Genomic DNA, 19,929 nt, shown 5'->3' with positions numbered 1-19,929 from the left:
ATATTCATATATAACGCATCTGTATTTTTATAAACATATATATATATATATATACTTTTTTTCTACCTAGATTTTAAAACCAAGTAGAGATCACAATATTTTCCTCCTTCAAAAGGAGAGGAAAATATTGCATAATATTATCCAAACTGAAGCTGGATCTACTCAGAATGCTTGCTTTTTAAACTTTCCACTAAATGGGGGAGGGGTGGGGAGAAAACCATGTTTGTTGTTTGATGCCAGGACACCAATTTGTTTATTTTTATATATAGTTTCATATTCTTTTATATGCCTGCTGGTAAACTTCTGGTATCTTTGGTGTCTAGCAAGAAAGTCTCACTTCGTTCCAGTCTTATAATTTAATGCTTCAGTGAGCTTGCATCACTTCTGACAATTTTCCCATGGACACAATGATTGTATATTTCATATATCTGCAGTTTGAAGTGCTTAATAGATTTAAAATCAGCCTTATATAGCAAGCTTTCTATGTCAAACTCAGCTAATTTATAAAGACAAGTATTATGAGAATAGAAAAGAAATTTCCATTAGGGAAATCTGTCAGTAGAGAATGGAGTTTGAAAGTCATTAGGTACCATCATCTCTTCAAATGTTTTAGTAGTAGTAACTATTTTTTTTAATAGCAGTCTCCTTCTGCTCCATCAATGTGACTGGAAATCACAGCAGTTGCTAATAATTGATGCCTGTTCGTCTTCCTTTTGACTGATTAAAATCTTCTCTTTTCAATCTGTAATGAGAAACACCTTGGTCCTGTATTCAAATCATAATGTTCTTCGATCTTTGCATATTATTAAAAATACTTCCTGGTATTAGGATACAGCAATATATGATAAAATACACCTTGCTCTATATGATTTTGGTTGCTGTTCCTGTATGTACTCCATCTTCAAAATTCCAGGTGGTCCCAAAAATGTGTCTTTATACTAACGATATTAAAAGAGAAGCTACCTAAATAAGTCTAGGTTTGAACCAAACTCATTGCTCCCTTTCCCCCACAATCAAAATCACACACATGTGACTAATCTTTTGGAGACAAACCCCACAGCTTTTCCAAGTTGTTTTTCAAATGTGAATGCTTTATTTTAATTGTACATTTAGACTTGGAGGACATTAATGCAAGCTGCTGAGTGCTTTTAATTTGTCTTGTCTTTTGTCACTGCATATACTGTGTAGTCTGACCCTTCTTTGGGAGAAGATACTGCTGAAAATTGCTGGAAGACTCATGTACGATGCTTGTCACAAGAAGAAATATATTTATGGAATTGGGATCAAAGGGATGCCTGTGTTTGTAGATTGCATTCTAATACAAAGACAGTTTTGTTACTTTTAAATATATCGGCTTTGAAAGTGGAATCCTAATTAAACAGTCCATGCAAAATTCTTAGCAGTTGCATCTACTTTTCCAAGTACAGTAATTTAGGAGTTAGCTGGTGAAATCCATATGAAATGCTGCAAGCTGCAGTTATATGGGATAAAGTCCACTTGGATATCAGATTTTACATTAACTTCTACAAACAAAGAAGTGTCCCTTAGCTCCAAAGTTTCTGAACCAGAGGTCATGAAGTGCTGGAAGGATAAACCAGCTAAGTTTTGTGAAAGTTTTCTCTGCTTTTGAGCTCTTCCTTAGGGTGTGCTTTATTGATGACTCTCAAAGTCAGGATACTGGGCTAGATGTAGCTTTAATTCTATCTTCTGAAGAATATTGTCTTAATAATATTTTGAATTATTTGGCCTTTATATATATTAACTGTACCTTGAAACTATTCAGTCTCTATGATGTAATGTCAGTTAAAAATCCATTTCAGAGGAGGAGGAAGATTCAACCAAATCAAAAACTAATGCTCAAACAAGCCAAGAGTCTTTTCTCATTTAAAAATAAAATAAACCAAACTTTGCACACTCCCCATAGTTAGGATATATAATAAGATATGTAAGAAAATGTCCAAGAACAAAACTGGACTCTTTAAAAGAGCCTCTTAAATAAGAATATCAGAGAATGATTTGGGTTGGAAGGGACCTGGAAAATCATCTAGTTCCAATCCCTCTTCCATGGGCAGGGACATCTTCCACTAGACCAAGTTTCTCAAAGTCCCTTTCAAACTGGCCTTGAGCACTTCCAGAGATGGGCAGCCTGGGTCAGTGCTTCACCACCTTCTCAGGAAATAATTTCTTCTCAATATCTAATCTAACCCTACCTTCTTTCAGTTTAATGATAAAACCCTTTGTCCTATCAAATTCCAAATGTGGGATATGGAATTTAAGATATATTATTATAATTTCCTATCTGCATGTATACAGAAACCAGGAAAAAGGATCAATGGTTGCTAAGCAGACAAAAACAGAGCTAAACCTTATTTCTGAACTGGTTCATAGGTACTAGTTATAACTTATGTCAAGGTTGTTAGCTTGTTTCATGTAAGTGTTTATAAAAAGCAAGTGTATTGCGTATATATTTTTCTGTATGCTTACTTTTCTGTCATGTGTTTATGTAGCTTTGTATATAGGATATGGCTTGTTTGCAAACATGTATGCAGCTGAAGTACAATACAGCAAATGTTTAACACTTCACCTGTCAATGGGCTCAAGTAGCTTTGTATATAGGATATGGCTTGTTTGCAAACATGTATGCAGTGAAGTACAATACAGCAAATGTTTAACGCTTCACCTGTCAATGGGTTCAGCAGGACTAATTATCTGCTTACTTATGTTCATAGAAGTACTAGAGGTTTGAGTCCTTAAGCTGTAAGCTCTGTGGTGATGTTTTAGGCATATTTACATCTACCATATCTGGGAACAAAACTCTAAAAGAAAATAACAATAGTAAAAGCTTAAACTTTTGTGCTGCTTCTATACAAAATATAGGCTCCATTTTTGAATTGGAGCACACCAAGATCCCAATCACCAATAGCTTATTTATATCTTTAAAATATAAAATGAGGTGATAGAAGTGTAAAACATTTTCAGCCCTTACCTTCACATTCTTTGGTAATGAAAATCAAAATTATGACATCAGCATCCCTTTCAAGCCAGCTAACTGATGCTGCAGCATTATGAGTCATCTCTTTTAACACCAAACTGCTTTTTTTAAAAAAAAGTTTTAATGGTGAGAAAAGGTTTGAGGGTGATATGTGTACAGATCTGACTCTATTCATGGAACATAGGTAAAAGCAGTCAAAGTTCAGGATTAACTCTATGAACTAGAAAGGTAGCTGCATTTTTTCAGCATCTTGAGCTCTTTGCTGATACTGCTCATGAACACAGTGGTTTGAGATGTTCAGTCTGCCTGCTGTAACTGCACTGGACACAGTGGTGGATTGTACATAATTGTGTAAGGCACTGAATAGCTACAGAGTGAGAGCGTTTAATCTGTCACCAGGAACTTAGATGTGAAGTTCTTCACATGGCCTGTGCTGGGACCAGCAGCAGAGCAGAGCTCCTGAGCTGCTCCCTTGTTGCATTTGTCACTGTAGCTGTCACACTTCCTTGCACTTGCTGCACAGCCATGGTGCTGCTGCCACCAGTGGTGGTGCCCCAAGGGTGCCATGACAGAGTGACTGAATCAGGACAGTGGGATCAGGCTGCCCAGGACAGTTCCTTCGGGGCCTGTATCCTTTCAGGCCCTTAAAAGTAAGGTAATTGGGAATTTACTTTTCAGAACACAACGCTTCAGTTCAAGCCCACCTTTCTCCTAGGCAGTAGGCACTATGGCAGCCTCTAGCTATGGCATAACATGCTCTGCTTTGCCAAGGGTTGCTGTGGTGGATGAGGACAGTTGCCCAGTGTAGTTACATTGTATACTGGTCTTGAATGACTGTTTTGAGTTCAAAAATGGTGAGGCAACTGTTGACACTCTTCAGCACCAACGCACAGCTTGCAGGTTTCCTCTCATGGTCATCATGATTGCCTCTTGCCTATAAAATTAGTTAATCCTGGTTCCTGAGGATGACTGGAAAATCAGGTCAGTGTAGCTTGATTGAACTGCCACATCATCCAGGTCTTCCATCAGTCACATTACTGCACAGCTGAGGTCTTCAAAGGTTCACATGCTGTAGAGTTTCATACTTTCTCTGTATAGGCAGGGGAAGAAGAGTTAGGAATAATGTCAAGATCTTCATTAGGGCCCACCACAAGGAGCTTTGACTGTTCAGGATTATAACTCATTCTTCTACGCTTTCTTGTTCACAAGTTCAGGGATGGTGACGATTATCATTGATTATTTATGGGGTCTGTGATGAAGTCTTCCAAATAAATATGTACCATCTGGTTTTCAGATCTTGGGCATCTTCACTAGTGACAAGGCAGCACTCTCTTCTCCAAAAGGACTGTGATATTGTCAGCCTTAGAGTATATGTCTAATTACTAATAACACTGCTCGTTGCTATTCCTTCTCATCGTCCTGCTGTACTAAGTGTTGATGAAACACACCCTGAGCTCTTGCAGACAGATAACAGATGTGCCTGGCTGCACCAAACAGACCACTGAGGGCAGTTTCCTGATCATCATGACAACTATAAGTCACCAAATAATACCACAGTTGTCAGGTATGCATTAATGAAAGCATAGTAATGCAGCCATAATTTGTCTGTAACTTGGAATCCTTCAGGTTAGAGTGGATGCTGCAGAACAGAGCTTCCCAGGTATCTTGGATGCAAATTAATATTTATTATGGGGGGGCAGTGTGGTTGCTCCAAGAAAAAATAGCAGTCCAAATGCATACCATTTGCTATGACATAGTACAGCTGCTAACAGCAATTTACCTGTACTTACTCCTGAAAGTTGCAGTGAGGTATTCTTGGAGATCCTGCCATAGATTCATCTGATCATTCATATAGCACTACTTAAGCCTGGACATTCATCAGGGAAATGACGCTCTGTCATTTTGAGCTGTTCCCAGGTACTTCTTGGTCTCGGAGTTGAAGGAAGCAGTGGAACAATGAAAGTTAATATCTCTTCATCACAGGTATATGTGGAGATGGAGATATTTGTTCGTGGTAGTTTGGAGAGGTACAATTCACTGGAAGTTCCCCACACACAGCCTGCAGAGACATTCACATCTCAAGGACACTAACTTTGTATAAACACATGCTGGAATCATTTTAGTGACCATCGCTGAGGAGAATTCCTTGGTGAGCAGTGGTGGGTGCAGTGACAGCACCTGCTGGCAGATGTGAACAAAAAAGGAATGGCATAATCCTGGAGGTAGCCTGAAAGACCTGGCAGCAAGAGCATGGCATGTTTTTTGAGAGCATTTTTCTATTTTTATGATGTGTAGGCAGCAGAACATCACTTGCCTGCTTACCTTCAGATGGAATTCCTTGGTAGGAATGAGCACCCCATCAGCCCTGTGGCCGTGCATGATGTGACTGGGTGTAACTAGGTGGTGACATATGTTCTTATCTAAACAAGCACCTGTGGCTGGTGCCTTGCCAACAAAGTAGTACCAGTCATTGTACTTTGCCCTATGGACTTCCACTTTCTTTCCTTCTGAATAAGAAGAAAGAAAAATTTCCCTCACTTTAGGAGTTTTTGTCCAGCCAATGCCCATCACCTTTGCTGTGTGCAGTGTTAGCTGGCCAGGGCTGCCACAGGGGCTTGGGAGAGGCTGGCACTGGTGGTCTGCAGCAAGGTCCCCCTGCATTCTTGTGCTGTCTTGGTGCCAGAAGAAGCCAAGATAGAGAAATAGCATCTGGACCCAGCCCAAAGAATTGTGCAGCAACTCTTAAAATCTGTAGCTCAGCATAGATTGGGAAACAATATTTAAATACCATCCTCGTGCCCTCATGATTTTTTCAATTTCTTGAAGTTGAATAAGCGACTCTTGTCATTTTATATGAAGACAACCTTTGGTGGATCATTTGCAGTCTCTTCTTGCTACTGGTGAGTATTACTGTCAGCAAAGTCCAAGGCATGAATGTAGCAGTTTTAAATCTTGATTAGTTTCTTAGTCTCCTCTTAGGTGTATACAGCATCTGCCAAAGGTGCATGTAAGTGAGGTGGCTGTTCTAAAACTTGTTGGTCATGTGTATCTGTAAGGTGATGAGGCAGGAATGTGGGTATTAGGATATGACCCAAGGGGTTGGAAGGGTGTGTGAAGTCACAAGGGCTCATCCTTTGCAGGATAAAAAAGCCCGAACAACTGGGATCTTGCATAGGTTGTGCCCATGCAAGGGCAGGGCCCGATGTGAACTATTCTCTAGTCTCTGCCCATATTTCTCCACCTGAGAAACAATTTGTTTTGTCCCAAAGCAGAAGCTGAGTGTAAAGTTATACCAATGCAGTGATTGCAGCAGCATACGGTGCTGTCTGAAATGGCTGCTTTGAAACTGGTAATTGCTTTCTGTTACTTGTTCTTAACACACTGAGAGAAACAAGATGTTGTGTACCTTTTTTGCAAATAAACAAGATTGCATCAAAGACATATTGATCCTATCAATTTCTCGTCCTGACATAATCTGCAGGATCTCAAGTATAGGCTGGCTGCTTTAAGCAGCAGACAGAACACTAATGGAAGCTAATTTAAATTTCTATTTGCAGCCCTCATTTAGAGGTGCATAAACTTCAAACACAAAACCCTATATTTCAAATATAAAGTTAAATAATAATTTGCTGGATGAACTACTGTCTGAAAATATACAACACACTCCCCTTTTGGAATGATACACAAAGATCTTCTGTGCTTTGAAATGATTCATAGCAGATGGGAAGTAAAAGGATCATTAATTGATTCTTCAAATAAAAGATCACAAGTGTAACTGAGAGATCCTGTTGGAAAATCAAATGGACTAAATTTCCAAAGAAGCTTGTGCTTTTCACAGAAGTCTGCTGGCAGAATTTCAAATCAGCTTGATGATTAAACAGCAGGTCATTTAAAGTGTGTTTATGTTAACAAGCCTCTGTAACCATATTCATACTAGGGCAAGGCAAAGTGCACAAAGTGTTTGTTAGATTATAATTAGATTAGATTACTTTCCATTATGTATTGGTAAAGGCAGCCCATGGGCTGGCTCATGTTTCAGGTCACTCTGCTGTTCCTGTTTGTGCAGCAGTAGCTCTGGGTAAGGTATCTGCATGACAATATCCAAAAGCCCTGCCCAGCAGTTTTAAGTAGTGACCCTTGCACTTTTTTGGCCCATGATCCTGTACATGCCACCACCCATTTTTATTATCAAACTTTAAACTGAAAATAGGACAAAAGTGATATGAGCAATGCAAGGTTATATTTCGTAAGTCTTTGGGCTCCTTGCAAGCAAATCTCTAGATTATGCTGCATTAAATTATATTCTTCTTGGTCTGTCAGTGCCACTGGAGAAACAAACCTGTAATTCATAACACCAGAAATTAGTGTTAACTACTTTGCAGTGTTCAAACCTGTTTATTACCCTTACCACCCATACTTTTTGCAGGCTGTGTAATCTCATGTGTTCCATTTTTGAAACCCCAGAAATGCTATTTTTTTTACTTCTATTTCATTAATTCACTTGATATGTGTGAAGGCACAGTAGTCACACTGACACTTCTGAAGAATGTTTCAATTCTTTGTTATTACATAATTTCTTGATTAGTTTTTATATGGTGTGGTTTAGCACAGCAGTATAGACCCACCCACTGCATCTCAAAGTGTAATCTCTCTGACTCTTAAATGACATTTTTCCATTTTCTTGGATAATGAATAATTTGCAATGTGGGCCTGTAAAGAATTTATGTTCGTATTTAAATATCTGCAAAATTTACAGATTTACTTTTTCATTTTGAAAGCTCTAAGGTAACAGAAAATGTTTCACGTACTGGTCTTCCTTCTTTTTCCATAAAGAGCTTTTCTTCTGCAGATTGCAAAAACACTTCATAAACTGTAGCTTGTAAGATATATGACTTTGTAAGGTGGTTGGTGGTTCCACTGTCAGAAATTAAGAATGAAATAGAAAAATTATGCTTAAGCCAAGTCTGTATGTAATATTAAAAGGGATATGTAGATATAGTATATATTCACCTATGAGTATAGGTGGGGTGAGAGAAGTCTAAATCTTACAAGTCTGGGAAAACATTTGTGAATTTACTGTGTATTATGAGTTCTGATGTTAAATTATTTTGTCCCACACTAGGAACAGAAAAGGCTCGTTTAAGATTAAAAATTGAGATGTTAAGGTACAACTGAGAGATTCATCAACTATATGAATTAAAAAGATCCAGTGAGAGAAAGCATTTAAACTCCCATATTGCCAGAGGATGCAGTCAGACAAACCAAGGAAGCAACTGCTACAAAGATCAGCCCACCTTGGAGTTATGGAGATAGGGATCTGAGCTCAGGGAGGAAAAGATGCAGAGATAAAGGCACACTGTAGGCAAAGAGGAAGAAAACAAGGAATAGCCTGGAAGATGCAAAGAGGCTACTCTGAGTCCATCATGCAAGTAATCTGAAACACAGACAATCTCTTTTTTAAATCTTGTCTGGAACTACATTTTCCTTGCTTCATGTCTTCCTCTCAACATACTTTTTTCCTTGCATGAGTTGTGGAGTTTGGGGGAAGTAGAGCATATTCTTTGCAATCTGTTACAAATATGAAGCTTAGAACCAGTCCCATTCCAGTCAGCTCAGGAAAGATCAGCACACCATTGCACTCAGTCACCTGAATTCAACTAGTGTTCTGAGAACACCCTGTAGAAATGGTTAATGACTTAGAGCTTCATATGGCAACCAGGGATCACAATTTCTAATGAAAAAATATTTACCATCCAACTATGGCTTTCTTGGAAATTGTTATTGTCTTGGTAATGAGATATGGTGAAAATCATCTGGACTAAATTAATCAGGTAGTGGTAACTGCTTAATTCCACTGTGGTGGTGCTGCACAAGTATTTACTGAATGAAGATGTCAACTAACAATTTTATATTACTTATTAAAGCCAGACCCAAGATCTGTTTAGAACTTTTATCAAAATTTTACTGTACTTTGCCAAACTGTACTTCCTGACTGCCACTATGACACAAAGAGAGGGGTTTTTTGCTTAAATATTTATATATATCTTTATTTGGTGCTGCACAAGTATTTACTGAATGAAGATGTCAACTAACAATTTTATATTTCTTATTAAAGCCAGACCCAAGATCTGTTTAGAACTTTTATCAAAATTTTACTGTACTTTGCCAAACTGTACTTCCTGACTGCCACTATGACACAAAGAGAGGGGTTTTTGCTTAAATATTTATATGTACCTTTATAATATAATGTCATTTCAATACAATATTATGTCTTACAAATTGATTCATTATTCTGAACTACTGATCTGGCATAAGCTAAGCTGTCATCACTGCCTGATCACAGAGCTCCCTACATCATTTTGATCTCTTTCCAGCTTTGAAGTTTCATCTTCCTTGTCAAGATCTGGAAGTGCAGCTCAGGATGTTTGTGCCCGCAAATCAGTAGTAGGTAAGTGCCATCTTAATGTCTCAGACAGCAATATATTTTAATACTTATCCATTTAAATTCAGTATGTAAAACTCAAGCTACACACGAAATGCATTGAACCTTCATGAAAACTCGAAAAGGAAAATTGTTTATTGTGCTTCTAATGTGGAAGCAGATGTTTAAGAAAGTGTGCCTCAAGAATGAACTTGATGCATCAGTGCTGTGAAGCTTTACTATATTGGTTGTTGGTGTTGAAAGTCAGGAAGTCTGATGTGAGAAGCATGACTTAGAACAAGGTCTTTTTCAGACTGGATGCTTTAAGTATGAAATTTGTCATTATGTAGCCAGTCAATTACCTGATTTTCAAATGCTGTTTACACAGGATTCTATCTGGTCTGCTTTAGATGTTCATTCCATTAAAAACAACACACTGGAAAGCCAGATCTTAGAAATTCTTTGGGGGCACAACACATAGGATGCCTTCAGGCACAACAGCCATTTTATAAGCTCTGTCAGCCTCTTCTCTTAAGGGCTTTTTAACACCCTGCATGTTGTCTTGTGTCATGATCCAACATACCCCCATGAGGTAACTGATACTATCGTTATCTGAAACTATCTCAGAACAAAGTAAAGGAATTAAGAAACCTCTGCCAAGGCACAGATCCTGCTAACTGATTAACCACTGTCTCAAACTGTTTACTTAGAGTGCTGCTTGAGGCCCCTATGAAGTCAGTCTATACACTTCATTAGGCATCCTGATGGAAGAAAAATGGAAAAGGTGCTTTAAGATCCTAATTACCTCCATACTTTACCCCAGTCATTCCAAACATGCCATTGTCATGATAGCTCCAAGGATTTTTCAGGAAGTTCTAGAAACAGTTGGGGAATTTAAACTTCACTATGCCTCCTAGCTTAGAGAAATAGCATACTGCATTTCCAACTATTTGTGGGCAAGTCATGTAACAAAAGCTGGGTTTTACTGTGAGCATCTCATTGGTTTTATTGCCTATCCAAATTTAGTAATTAATTTTAAAAAAACAGCACAATCTATTACAGATATTGTACAGCAAATACAGTGATCTAAAGTTAAAACTCAGAACATTAATCAAATTGAATTTTTCCTGTTACTATAGCAGATCTCCACAGGAAGGTGAGTCTTGTCTCACTGTACTTATGCAAAGTTAATGTGTAAATTATTCACTTTCTAATCAGTCATCATCAATAGTATATGTTTATTCACAAGTAGGAGCAAGAGGCCCAAGTGCTTCTGTATGGGATCTACAGCTGACATTCCAGCATTACTGATATTCATAGTCCTGTAGCTTGTTAACCACTTGCTGTCATGTGAACCAAAAGTACAGCAAATACAGTGATCTAAAGTTAAAACTCAGAACATTAATCAAATTGAATTTTTCCTGTTACTATAGCAGATCTCCACAGGAAGGTGAGTCTTGTCTCACTGTACTTATGCAAAGTTAATGTGTAAATTATTCACTTTCTAATCAGTCATCATCAATAGTATATGTTTATTCACAAGTAGGAGCAAGAGGCCCAACTGCTTCTGTATGGGATCTACAGCTGACCTTCCAGCATTACTGATATTCACTGTAGCTTGTTAGCCACTTTTAGGGACCTAAATGTTTGCTGATCACATCTCCTAGGTACTTTAGTTTCTGCTGCTGGGCAAACACTTTATGAGAGGACGATCAGGCTTTCCCAACATCAAAACATGGCATTTGTGACACAATACTTAGCTAAAGACAGCTTTTGTTCCAGACTAATTTTCTGAACTTCAGACTGTCTTTCAGGTCCAAGTAAACTCGTAGTTCATTAGTAGCAGGCCATCAATCCTACAGATGATTGAAATGGTTTTAAAGATCCTCAGAAATAAAGAAAAATTATCTGAAATAATCTAATAAACACATCTGGATTTTTTTATTAGGATCATTGTATTTAGTTTGAAATATCTTGAATTAATCATTCCAGATTGATGTTAGAAATTACTGTAAGAATAAGGTATCTTAAATTGTTACTTATAGGCCTGAATTAGTGATCAGAGACATCTCTATATCCAACTTCTTGTTATCTCTAAAGTGCGTGTTTGGAATTGTTCATGACACATCTGGAATTTTTTATTAGGATCATTGTATTTAGTTTGAAATATCTTGAATTAATCATTCCAGATTGATGTTAGAAATTACTGTAAGAATAAGGTATCTTAAATTGTTACTTATAGGCCTGAATTAGTGATCAGAGACATCTCTATATCAAACTTCTTGTTATCTCTAAAGTGTGTGTTTGGAATTACAATTATTTTGTAATGAAGACTATTTTTGTACAGCATACAGAGTGAAAATGTAAAAGCAGCAAAAAGCTAGAAAGTAGTAAGTTGGAGTTCAGAAAAAGACTGTTTTCTTTTGGCTGACAATGTTATATAAAGATTTCAAAATTAAGAATAGAGACAAAGTTTACTTTAAATTCCAGTGCACCCAACTTAACCTTTCAGAGCTCTCTCTGCAAATTCTGGGAAACATTTTGGACAGACTAGGATAAAAGTAATATTTCAGTCACAATATATCACTGCTCTTCCAGTTAATTACAAATGATTGCTTACAAGTAGAAATTTTCACACGATTCCACTCCACTCTCCAATTGTGAGAGTGAAATTTTGTACTATCATAGTTACAGAACAAAAACTGTGGACCTTTAACAGAAAAGTTAACTTTTGCTAGAAGGATGTAACATCTCATTATATATTAATTCAGTAACTATTAATTTAGTAACTCTTTTAAAAAGAGCAGTCCAACATATCCACTCCACTCTCCAATTGTGAGAGTGAAATTTTGTACTATCATAGTTACAGAACAAAAACTGTGGACCTTTAACAGAAAAGTTAACTTTTGCTAGAAGGGTGTAATGTCTCATTATATATTAATTTACTAACTTTTTTAAAAAGAGCGGCCCAACATCTCTCATATTTATTACTTCTTTTGAATGATATCAACAATAGCTTGTTCTGAATTAATAAAAAACTTGGAGGTTGGTAATTTAATTGGAGGATAATTCAGTTTCTTTACCTAAAAGTAACCAAGGTTAAAATCATATGCAGCCAAGTTATTATTTTCGCCAGACTTAACTCATACTTTTTCCTAATAGTGATGAAATCCTTTTTAGTTGTTAGTAGTTGAGGTTGAGAGAAAAGCTTTGTGTGAACTTTGTCTGAATTGCAGAAAAATTACATTTTAAATCTTCAAAAGAAGTAAAAAGAGATAGATATTGTTTGTAATTAGGAAACTTATTTCTGTACCTACTCCAGATTGTGTGACAAGTGATTTAAACATCTCTATGTGTGCTTTCCCAGTGGAAGAATAGTCACAGGAGTATTCACTTCTGCATAATTAATATTTGAAAACCATAATACATGTGAAATGTATTACAGTGACACTTTCTGAATATAGTTCTCTCTTTACCACAAGGTTGCCTTGCTAATTGCCTAAAAGTATTTTGATCAGAGCAATAATATTATAGATTATACCCTGGTATGTTAATCCACTTGTGCTTTTGCAATTTTAAAATTACAATAACTTTTGGAAAACTGAATACTTAAAAAAATTAATATTTATCAGTGAGGAAATAAATGTTTCTTACATTATAAGGCAGTAAAATTTTGTGTTTTATCCCAAATATTAAAGTGCATGTCTCCAGCTAATTTGTTGAAAGATTCAATTTGCATATAGTCATAGAACGTCAGTAAAATAACCCTTTGAATTTGATCTCCCTTTTGAGCTACAACTTAGAATTTCCCAGTGATAATAACTTTGGTGGAACACAAGGAGGAAATGTAAGCTAAGTTCTCCAGAAAATCAGAATTTCAAATGGGGGGGTGGGGGGGGAGAAGGCACTTTGTGTTTAAATTTATAATTATCTTTCTATTAAGGATGAAAAGATGCTTTTGACGGGAGGGTTGAAATCTCTCCTTCCCCATGTGCTCAGAAGAATAATTCAGTGCAACAGACTCAGTAGTAGTAATACTTCTGGAATGGCAGAAGGTAAGTAAACCTAACAGCTCTCTGTGCAAAGTGATTCTATTTTAGATTCATAACTATGTGTTTTTTGTTTGTAAAGGATTGAAGAAATACCAAAAGCACCAAAGTAAAACAGAAGAAAATATTATGTTCTTTGGTGTTTTGGAAATCATATTGTAAGCACCTGACTCTGTTTTTTAAATCATAAAGATATATCAGAGGAAATACACCATCCTACCTGAGTAATGTACATGGATGTTGTTTTCAGTGTTTGCAGAGCATCCCTCAGCTTCCAATTGAGAAATGATGGATGTAGAAAATATTTTTTAAATCTTTAATCAAATCTCTGTTTCCTTGCGTGTTATTATCACATTTGTAAGATGTTCTTTACTATGTTCTTCACAGAGACCTTGCTTTAGTTTGCACATTAGATATGCTTTGGGGAAGAATTAGAGACATATTGTTACAGGAGTGGTTTTCTGCTTCATTTGTTGCAGAAGGTGAAGATTACTGGGTCACCAAGGCCGGGAATTATAAGGGAGAGGAAAAAATTAGTTTTATACTCAGATAACTGAATGCATTCTTAAAAATTGATTTCTGTCTTGCCTTTCATAGCTGGACTTCTACAGAAGCAGAGAAGTCTGTCATTGTTCTGCTCAACTTTAAAAAATAAGATAAACAAAAATCCAATGGCAAATAGCCAATCAACAAAGCTGTGTGTACAATAGTAGCACTACTATAAAATATGTTAAAGGTCATATTTTAGAACTGTAGTGAGTCTTGAAATTGTGGTTTTCTATCAGTTCCTAAGTTGAAAAATACTAATGGAAGACATTTTATAATGTTAATAATTTGCAGTTTGCCCCAGACAAATTTTTTAAGTGAATTTATTGCTGCAGTAGTTTTAAATGTATTAGTTCTAACATTTTTAGAAGTATAAAACAAGTTGATCAACAAACAGTTTCATTATACGAAAAGAACCATTGTAAGAAATTGTCTTTCATTATTGTTAACCAATTCTTTCTTACTGTCCTCATTGTCATTCACCATAGAAGTTAAAAGTTCTTGCTAAACTTCTCTGAACTTGGACATGAGTGTGTTGAATTACTGCCTGGGTTGGCCAACACATCCATCCCTGCTACATTGCTTGTGAATTCATAATTCATAATGATGGCTCCATAATGCAAGTGAGTCCATCAGGAGATATGGGTTGTATACAAGAAGAAAAGTTAGCTATCAGGAGGAGCAATAAAGTTCTCAAAGTGCTGTAATGAAGCTTCCTGAGTTTATTGAGTATTTGCGTGGAAATTCAGCCTCTCATCTGTAACTAGTATGTGAAACTCAGTGTTGTCAGTTGAATGCCCTGACTAAACCCATAATTTTAAGACGTCATTAATATAACCAGTAAAGCAGAAAGTGGATTTCTCATGGATGGCAGGGAATGAAATTGAGGGGTAACCAAACTAAATGTTTTATTCAGTGGTTAATGTAGTATGTTTATTTAGCAAAAATATTTTTCTGTATTTAGCAAGAATCTCATTCTGTATTTAGTAACTTTTTCTAGTAATAAAATGAATTTTTGTGCTGACTACTCCCAAGAGAGCAGTTTGTGGACAAATTCAGTATGCAAATGCATGCTTACCTCAGCCTTTGCTTTGCATTTTTCCATCAGGAATAGAATTCTCTTTGGATTTCTCTGTTAGCTTTAGTCAAGAGTAAGATATGGCTTATTTTCTACAGCCTTTGAAGGCAGCTCATTGATTTCAACTAAATTATTGCCTCTTTGATGACAGACTACTGCAGTATTTAAGAAAGTGAGTGCTTCTGTGCAGCCTCCTACTCACCTGCCTGATATCAGACAGTAATAACTCTTCAAGAGAGAATTGGTACAGCATTTAGGGATTATTAATTGCTGGGTTTATACACCTCAGACCAGTTGTACTCCAGATTTCCTCCCATTATTTGAACAGTTGATATTTCCATGCAGGAAAGTTTAAATGACATTGGTATTAACTGCTACTGTTAAGAAAATAAATTTTTGCTCAATGAGACCTTTCTTCAGTGCTACTCATTGCAGAAATGTTAATGTTTTTAGAAGCTATTTCATAGTAGTAGTCAAGAACCTTTTAAATCAAAGTTGTTTCCAAGTGAAGAAAGTGTAGCAGTTCTGTTTTAGTTTGGGTTGGTTTTTTTTCCTAAGTAGAAATTAAATTGAACTTTAATTAGAAATTACTGACATTCAGTGGACAGTCAAAAGTTTATTCCTGAGTTGTAATCATACCTCTTTAATTGAGGCCCACATTAAAATTCCCTAGCCAAGAAATTTTAAAGAATGTGCTATGAACATCAAGATACCAAGAGTTTACTTTTGGATTGATTTATATCTTGGTGTGGTGAAAAATAATTGTGAAAGTGTGGTATGTGATAGCCTTTCTTTGGCTCTGAGTTAACATTTGCAAATAAAGCATATTCCTATATGCTAATGTCCCCAGTTAGAAAGGAAATTATGTTTATATATAAATGAATTAAAATGTTTCTTAATTTTGGTGTCTTCATATTTTGCTACTACCCATGTCTGCCAACTGTTTGAGCTGTGAATGACTTCACATATAGAGTAGGCCTAGCTATGATTTTTAAAGCATTTCAAGAAGTTTGGTCTAATTACAGAGTTCTGAATCAAAATTTTCCTTTGGGTAATTCTTATAAACCATCTAAAAACATTAATACAGAAAAGTTATTGTTTCACAAACAAAAAGCTGAATTAATAACCAGCCTTTCCTACCTTCCACAATTTAAGGCTATAAACGGGCCAATGTTGTGATTTTGCACAAGTCCCTGGCTGATGACTTTGAGAAGTTCTGCCATGCAAATGATGGACCCCTGCCACTGCTGTACAGAAGCCAACCAGGTGACTGGAAATGTCCTTCCCTGAGTGGTGATTCTGATATCAGGTAACTACAGACCAACTCTGCTGACCAATATTCTGAAGTGAATGCTGGTGGTGATTAGGAGAATTTGAGGAAACAGCCTACTTACACTGTTAAAGATTTTGAACAATGTTATTTTCTTGGAGTTATACCTTTGAGTGAAAGCCATGTGTAACAGCCTGATTATCTTGTTCCTGAGCCACATGTTATGATAATTGTCAGTATTACGAGTTATTTCTCTAATCCAAAGGTGAAATTTTGTGTAATTTTTAAATATTTTGCAGTCTGAGCCTGCAGAATTCAATAATAGGGTTTTATATTTATTTTATTTACTAGAAACATGGCCATGGTGTCTGCATGAGACTTGTAGAGTCTCTGAAATTTGAAATATGTACTCCTATGGTAAACACTAAAAAAAAGGTTTAAACCAGCTCTCTCATTTTTGAAAGCCTGAGACAAGATATGCATAAGGGGCCTTTACCTATAAAACCTAGAAAATCTCACACTCTATAACATTCTGTCTGCCAGCTTGGTTTTGTGCAGAATAAGATGTTCTGTGGGTTTTGCCTGTGTTTGTTTCGTTATTAGTCAGAAAGAACAAAATGGATAAAGCAGGCTGCATCGTGTGGTTTCACACTGGGTTTATGTCAATTCAACCAATTCACCTTGTTTTTAAAAAATGTGACAAAGCTGTGATAACTTCTTATTTCACTAGAACTGACTGCCTACAGTACAGAAAATACGAGCATGGAGTTTGTACTGGATCACTGAAAAGCCTTAAGGAGTATTCTGAGCAACTCAAGGACATGGTGACTTTTTATTTAGGCTGCAGCTTCTCTGTTGAAAAAGCACTCCAAAAAGCTGACATTCCTATCAGAAACGTTGAGCAAAAATGTAATGTAAGCATGTACAAAGTAAGTATTTGCACACACACAATCTTTGTTGTAATTTTGCCTGTGACTTTTGCCCATATTCAGATTAGGTGCATATACCAACTGTTCAAATCAGAACTTTTTTTCTCTATCTACACAGTAACTTAAGCCATATGCTAGTGCTGAGCACATGAAAATATAGGGTAAAATATTCCCAACCTCAGTTCAGTGTAAGGCCAATCTCCTTTTTTATTCATTTTTCATGACAAAGCTTTCCCCATTTCCTGTGGCAGCCATTTCTTGTGGGCTCTGGTTTGCCCTCTCTGTTTCATCCAGTGATCCATGCACTGTTCTGATCATGTCTTTACATGTGTCCTGCCCTCCATACCAGCTCCTGTTTGCAGCTGGTGTATTCCTTTTATAAACCATGACCATAGTGGTTTCTTCTGCATGACAGCCACGTGCTGGATTTTTCCTGTGACAGTAGAGCCTTTAAACTGCACGTTTACTACAAACCCAGGCTCTGAGCCAGAAGATGTTCCCAAAGACTTGAGGTGCCTACCATAGCACTGAAAATTATGACTGTGCTCAAAAAGTTTGTGGTGTACATTTTAATGATAACAGAAGTCTTAGAATAATTCTGGCTCCAGTAAATAAACCCCTTAATACTAAGAACATTGACCTATGCATCTGCATGCCTATTTAATTTAGTTCAGATGCTGTGCTACTGGAGAAAGGTTATTGTTGTTTTCAGTGTTATTCTTACACAATCTATGCTATGCTCCTGGTCAAAAATGAAGGTGCAAGCGTATCTCATATGTGAGTCCTTCTAGTCCTTCTACCAAGCTTAAAGAAAAAAATACAACTATGTATCTGCTTCTAGAATTTCAGAATTAGGAAAATTTTATAGTTTATAGCACATTAATGCTGTGAAGAACTGCACAGTGTGTTTCTTCAGTGACAGGTGTGATTATTATTATCATTATAAAGGCTTTAAATGAACGTTTTCTTGACAGCTCTTGCTCTCTGGATGTCTTGTTTCTTCAGTGACAGGTGTGATTATTATTATTATCATTATAAAGGCTTTCAATGAACGTTTTCTTGACAGCTCTAGCTCTCTGGATGTCTTGTTTATGTTCAACTGCAGCTTAGAAATCTGACATTTTTTCCTAAAAAGCTGACCTGCTTTCTTTCTAAATAGAAAAGGTGCCTTAGCCTCCCAGTTGGTGAGGATGATGAATTGCATAGAGCCTTTGTAGAGGCATGAACTCTTTGTATGTATGGAACTGTCATGCAGCTTCTGTACAAGAGGACACTGCCATCAGCAGTTGCTGACCCTGGCATGTTACAGGGCACTGTATTCAACTACAGAGGGTAGAGTCAGTCTTTTTGTAGGTGTGCCATAATTTTCTATTAGCTTTTTCACCTTCAGTAGGGGGAACACACCATTGTTTTGAGACAATATTCAACGTACTGAGCTCATCTTGCTGTATGCACCAAAACAAGGAATGCATTAAGTTGAAAATTTTAGTGATCTATATGATGGAGCTAAATTATGGAATCTTAAAAGAAAAAAATACAGGATCCCAAGAATTTTTTTCAAAAGGATTTAAAATAAGTGTTAGAATGCAGCATTTCTAAACTCAAGTGAAGCACAAAGATTTAGTTTTATTTATTCTGATGTTTTAGAAGTATTGTTCAATATTCCTGCTAACACTGGATTCTTTTGAACTGCCAGACATCTGTGCCTTGCTACAGCATTTCTATGTTTCACTGCAACTTGGTAGTCACAATGAGACCTATTCCTGAAAGCAAGTTGGGAGCAGCTGTTCTAGCAACGTCTGAATTAAAAGAAGCCCATGGAGCACCAATTCACATCGGTGACCCTGGTCAGTGCTTCCCATTTCTCATTCTGCATGCACCTGACTGTGTATACAAGTGAAGGGGAAGAGCATGGGAGGTGGTAGGACTGAAATACCTGCACCACTTCATCTCTTTTAATTCTTTCTAATGGTCACCTGAATATAAAAGGAAAAAGGAAAGAAGAAGAAGGAAAAAAAAGGTTTTGAGTGAGCTGAACACACAGATTTCTGAGATAAAAGATAGTTGTTGGATATAGTTAAGTTATGTGGGGAGGTGGTTTTGGTAAAAAGTGTAATCACATTTTTCTGAAATGTGTGCAGTTTCATTTATATGTGAGTACTCTCTTGCTGTCAGAGATTCCAGTGACAGGATAGCAATGACTGACAGCATGGGGAGAAGTATGTGTGGAGGCATTTTGTGCCTTAGTGGCTGAATATGAAAGTAAATACTGCATTATTTTAAAAAATACTGAAATAGCATACAATGAGCACAACACTTAAGACAAAATGAATAGAAATATGACAAGATTTTCTTTTACATCTAGTTTGAACAAAAATGAAAAAAAAAATAGAGGAGGTTTTTTGAAAAGGAACAAAACCAAACAAACACCTGTAATATGAAGATAGATTGCAATGATTTCCCCCCTGCTGTCAGAAGTTTGGTAGTCATGGGCTACATACACAGAAGGATCACATTGCAGGGCATGGAAGGAGATGTCATTGGTTAACACGACATTCCAGTAATGTACTTGAGTAATATATCTGAGTACTTAAGCCTGACAAACTAGTAATAAGTCATTACAAAAAAGCAAATTAACATATAT

General features: G+C 36.6%; 1 protein-coding gene across 5 annotated transcripts in view; it reads left to right on the top strand.

Moving 5' to 3' along the window:
• The window catches only part of DGLUCY (D-glutamate cyclase), a 49,262-nt gene that overhangs the window by 10,573 nt on the left and 18,760 nt on the right, over positions 1-19,929 (top strand). For 4 of the 5 annotated variants that reach the window (XM_039712678.1, XM_039712673.1, XM_039712676.1 and 1 more), the window contains exons 2-6: positions 9,367-9,440; positions 13,357-13,468; positions 16,242-16,395; positions 17,087-17,285; positions 18,982-19,132. In XM_039712678.1, the coding sequence (XP_039568612.1) occupies positions 13,366-13,468; positions 16,242-16,395; positions 17,087-17,285; positions 18,982-19,132 (607 nt within the window). In that variant the 5' untranslated portion in view covers positions 9,367-9,440; positions 13,357-13,365. Of the gene's footprint in view, positions 1-5,818; positions 5,893-9,366; positions 9,441-13,356; positions 13,469-16,241; positions 16,396-17,086; positions 17,286-18,981; positions 19,133-19,929 lie in introns of all 5 variants that reach the window. The other variant, XM_039712674.1, reaches the window with a different exon arrangement.

This window comes from Passer montanus, unplaced genomic scaffold (genome assembly GCF_014805655.1).
Source record: "Passer montanus isolate IOZ18808 unplaced genomic scaffold, ASM1480565v1 scaffold27, whole genome shotgun sequence".
Taxonomy (NCBI): Eukaryota; Metazoa; Chordata; class Aves; order Passeriformes; family Passeridae; genus Passer; species Passer montanus.
This window is presented reverse-complemented; position numbering and strand designations above follow the sequence as displayed.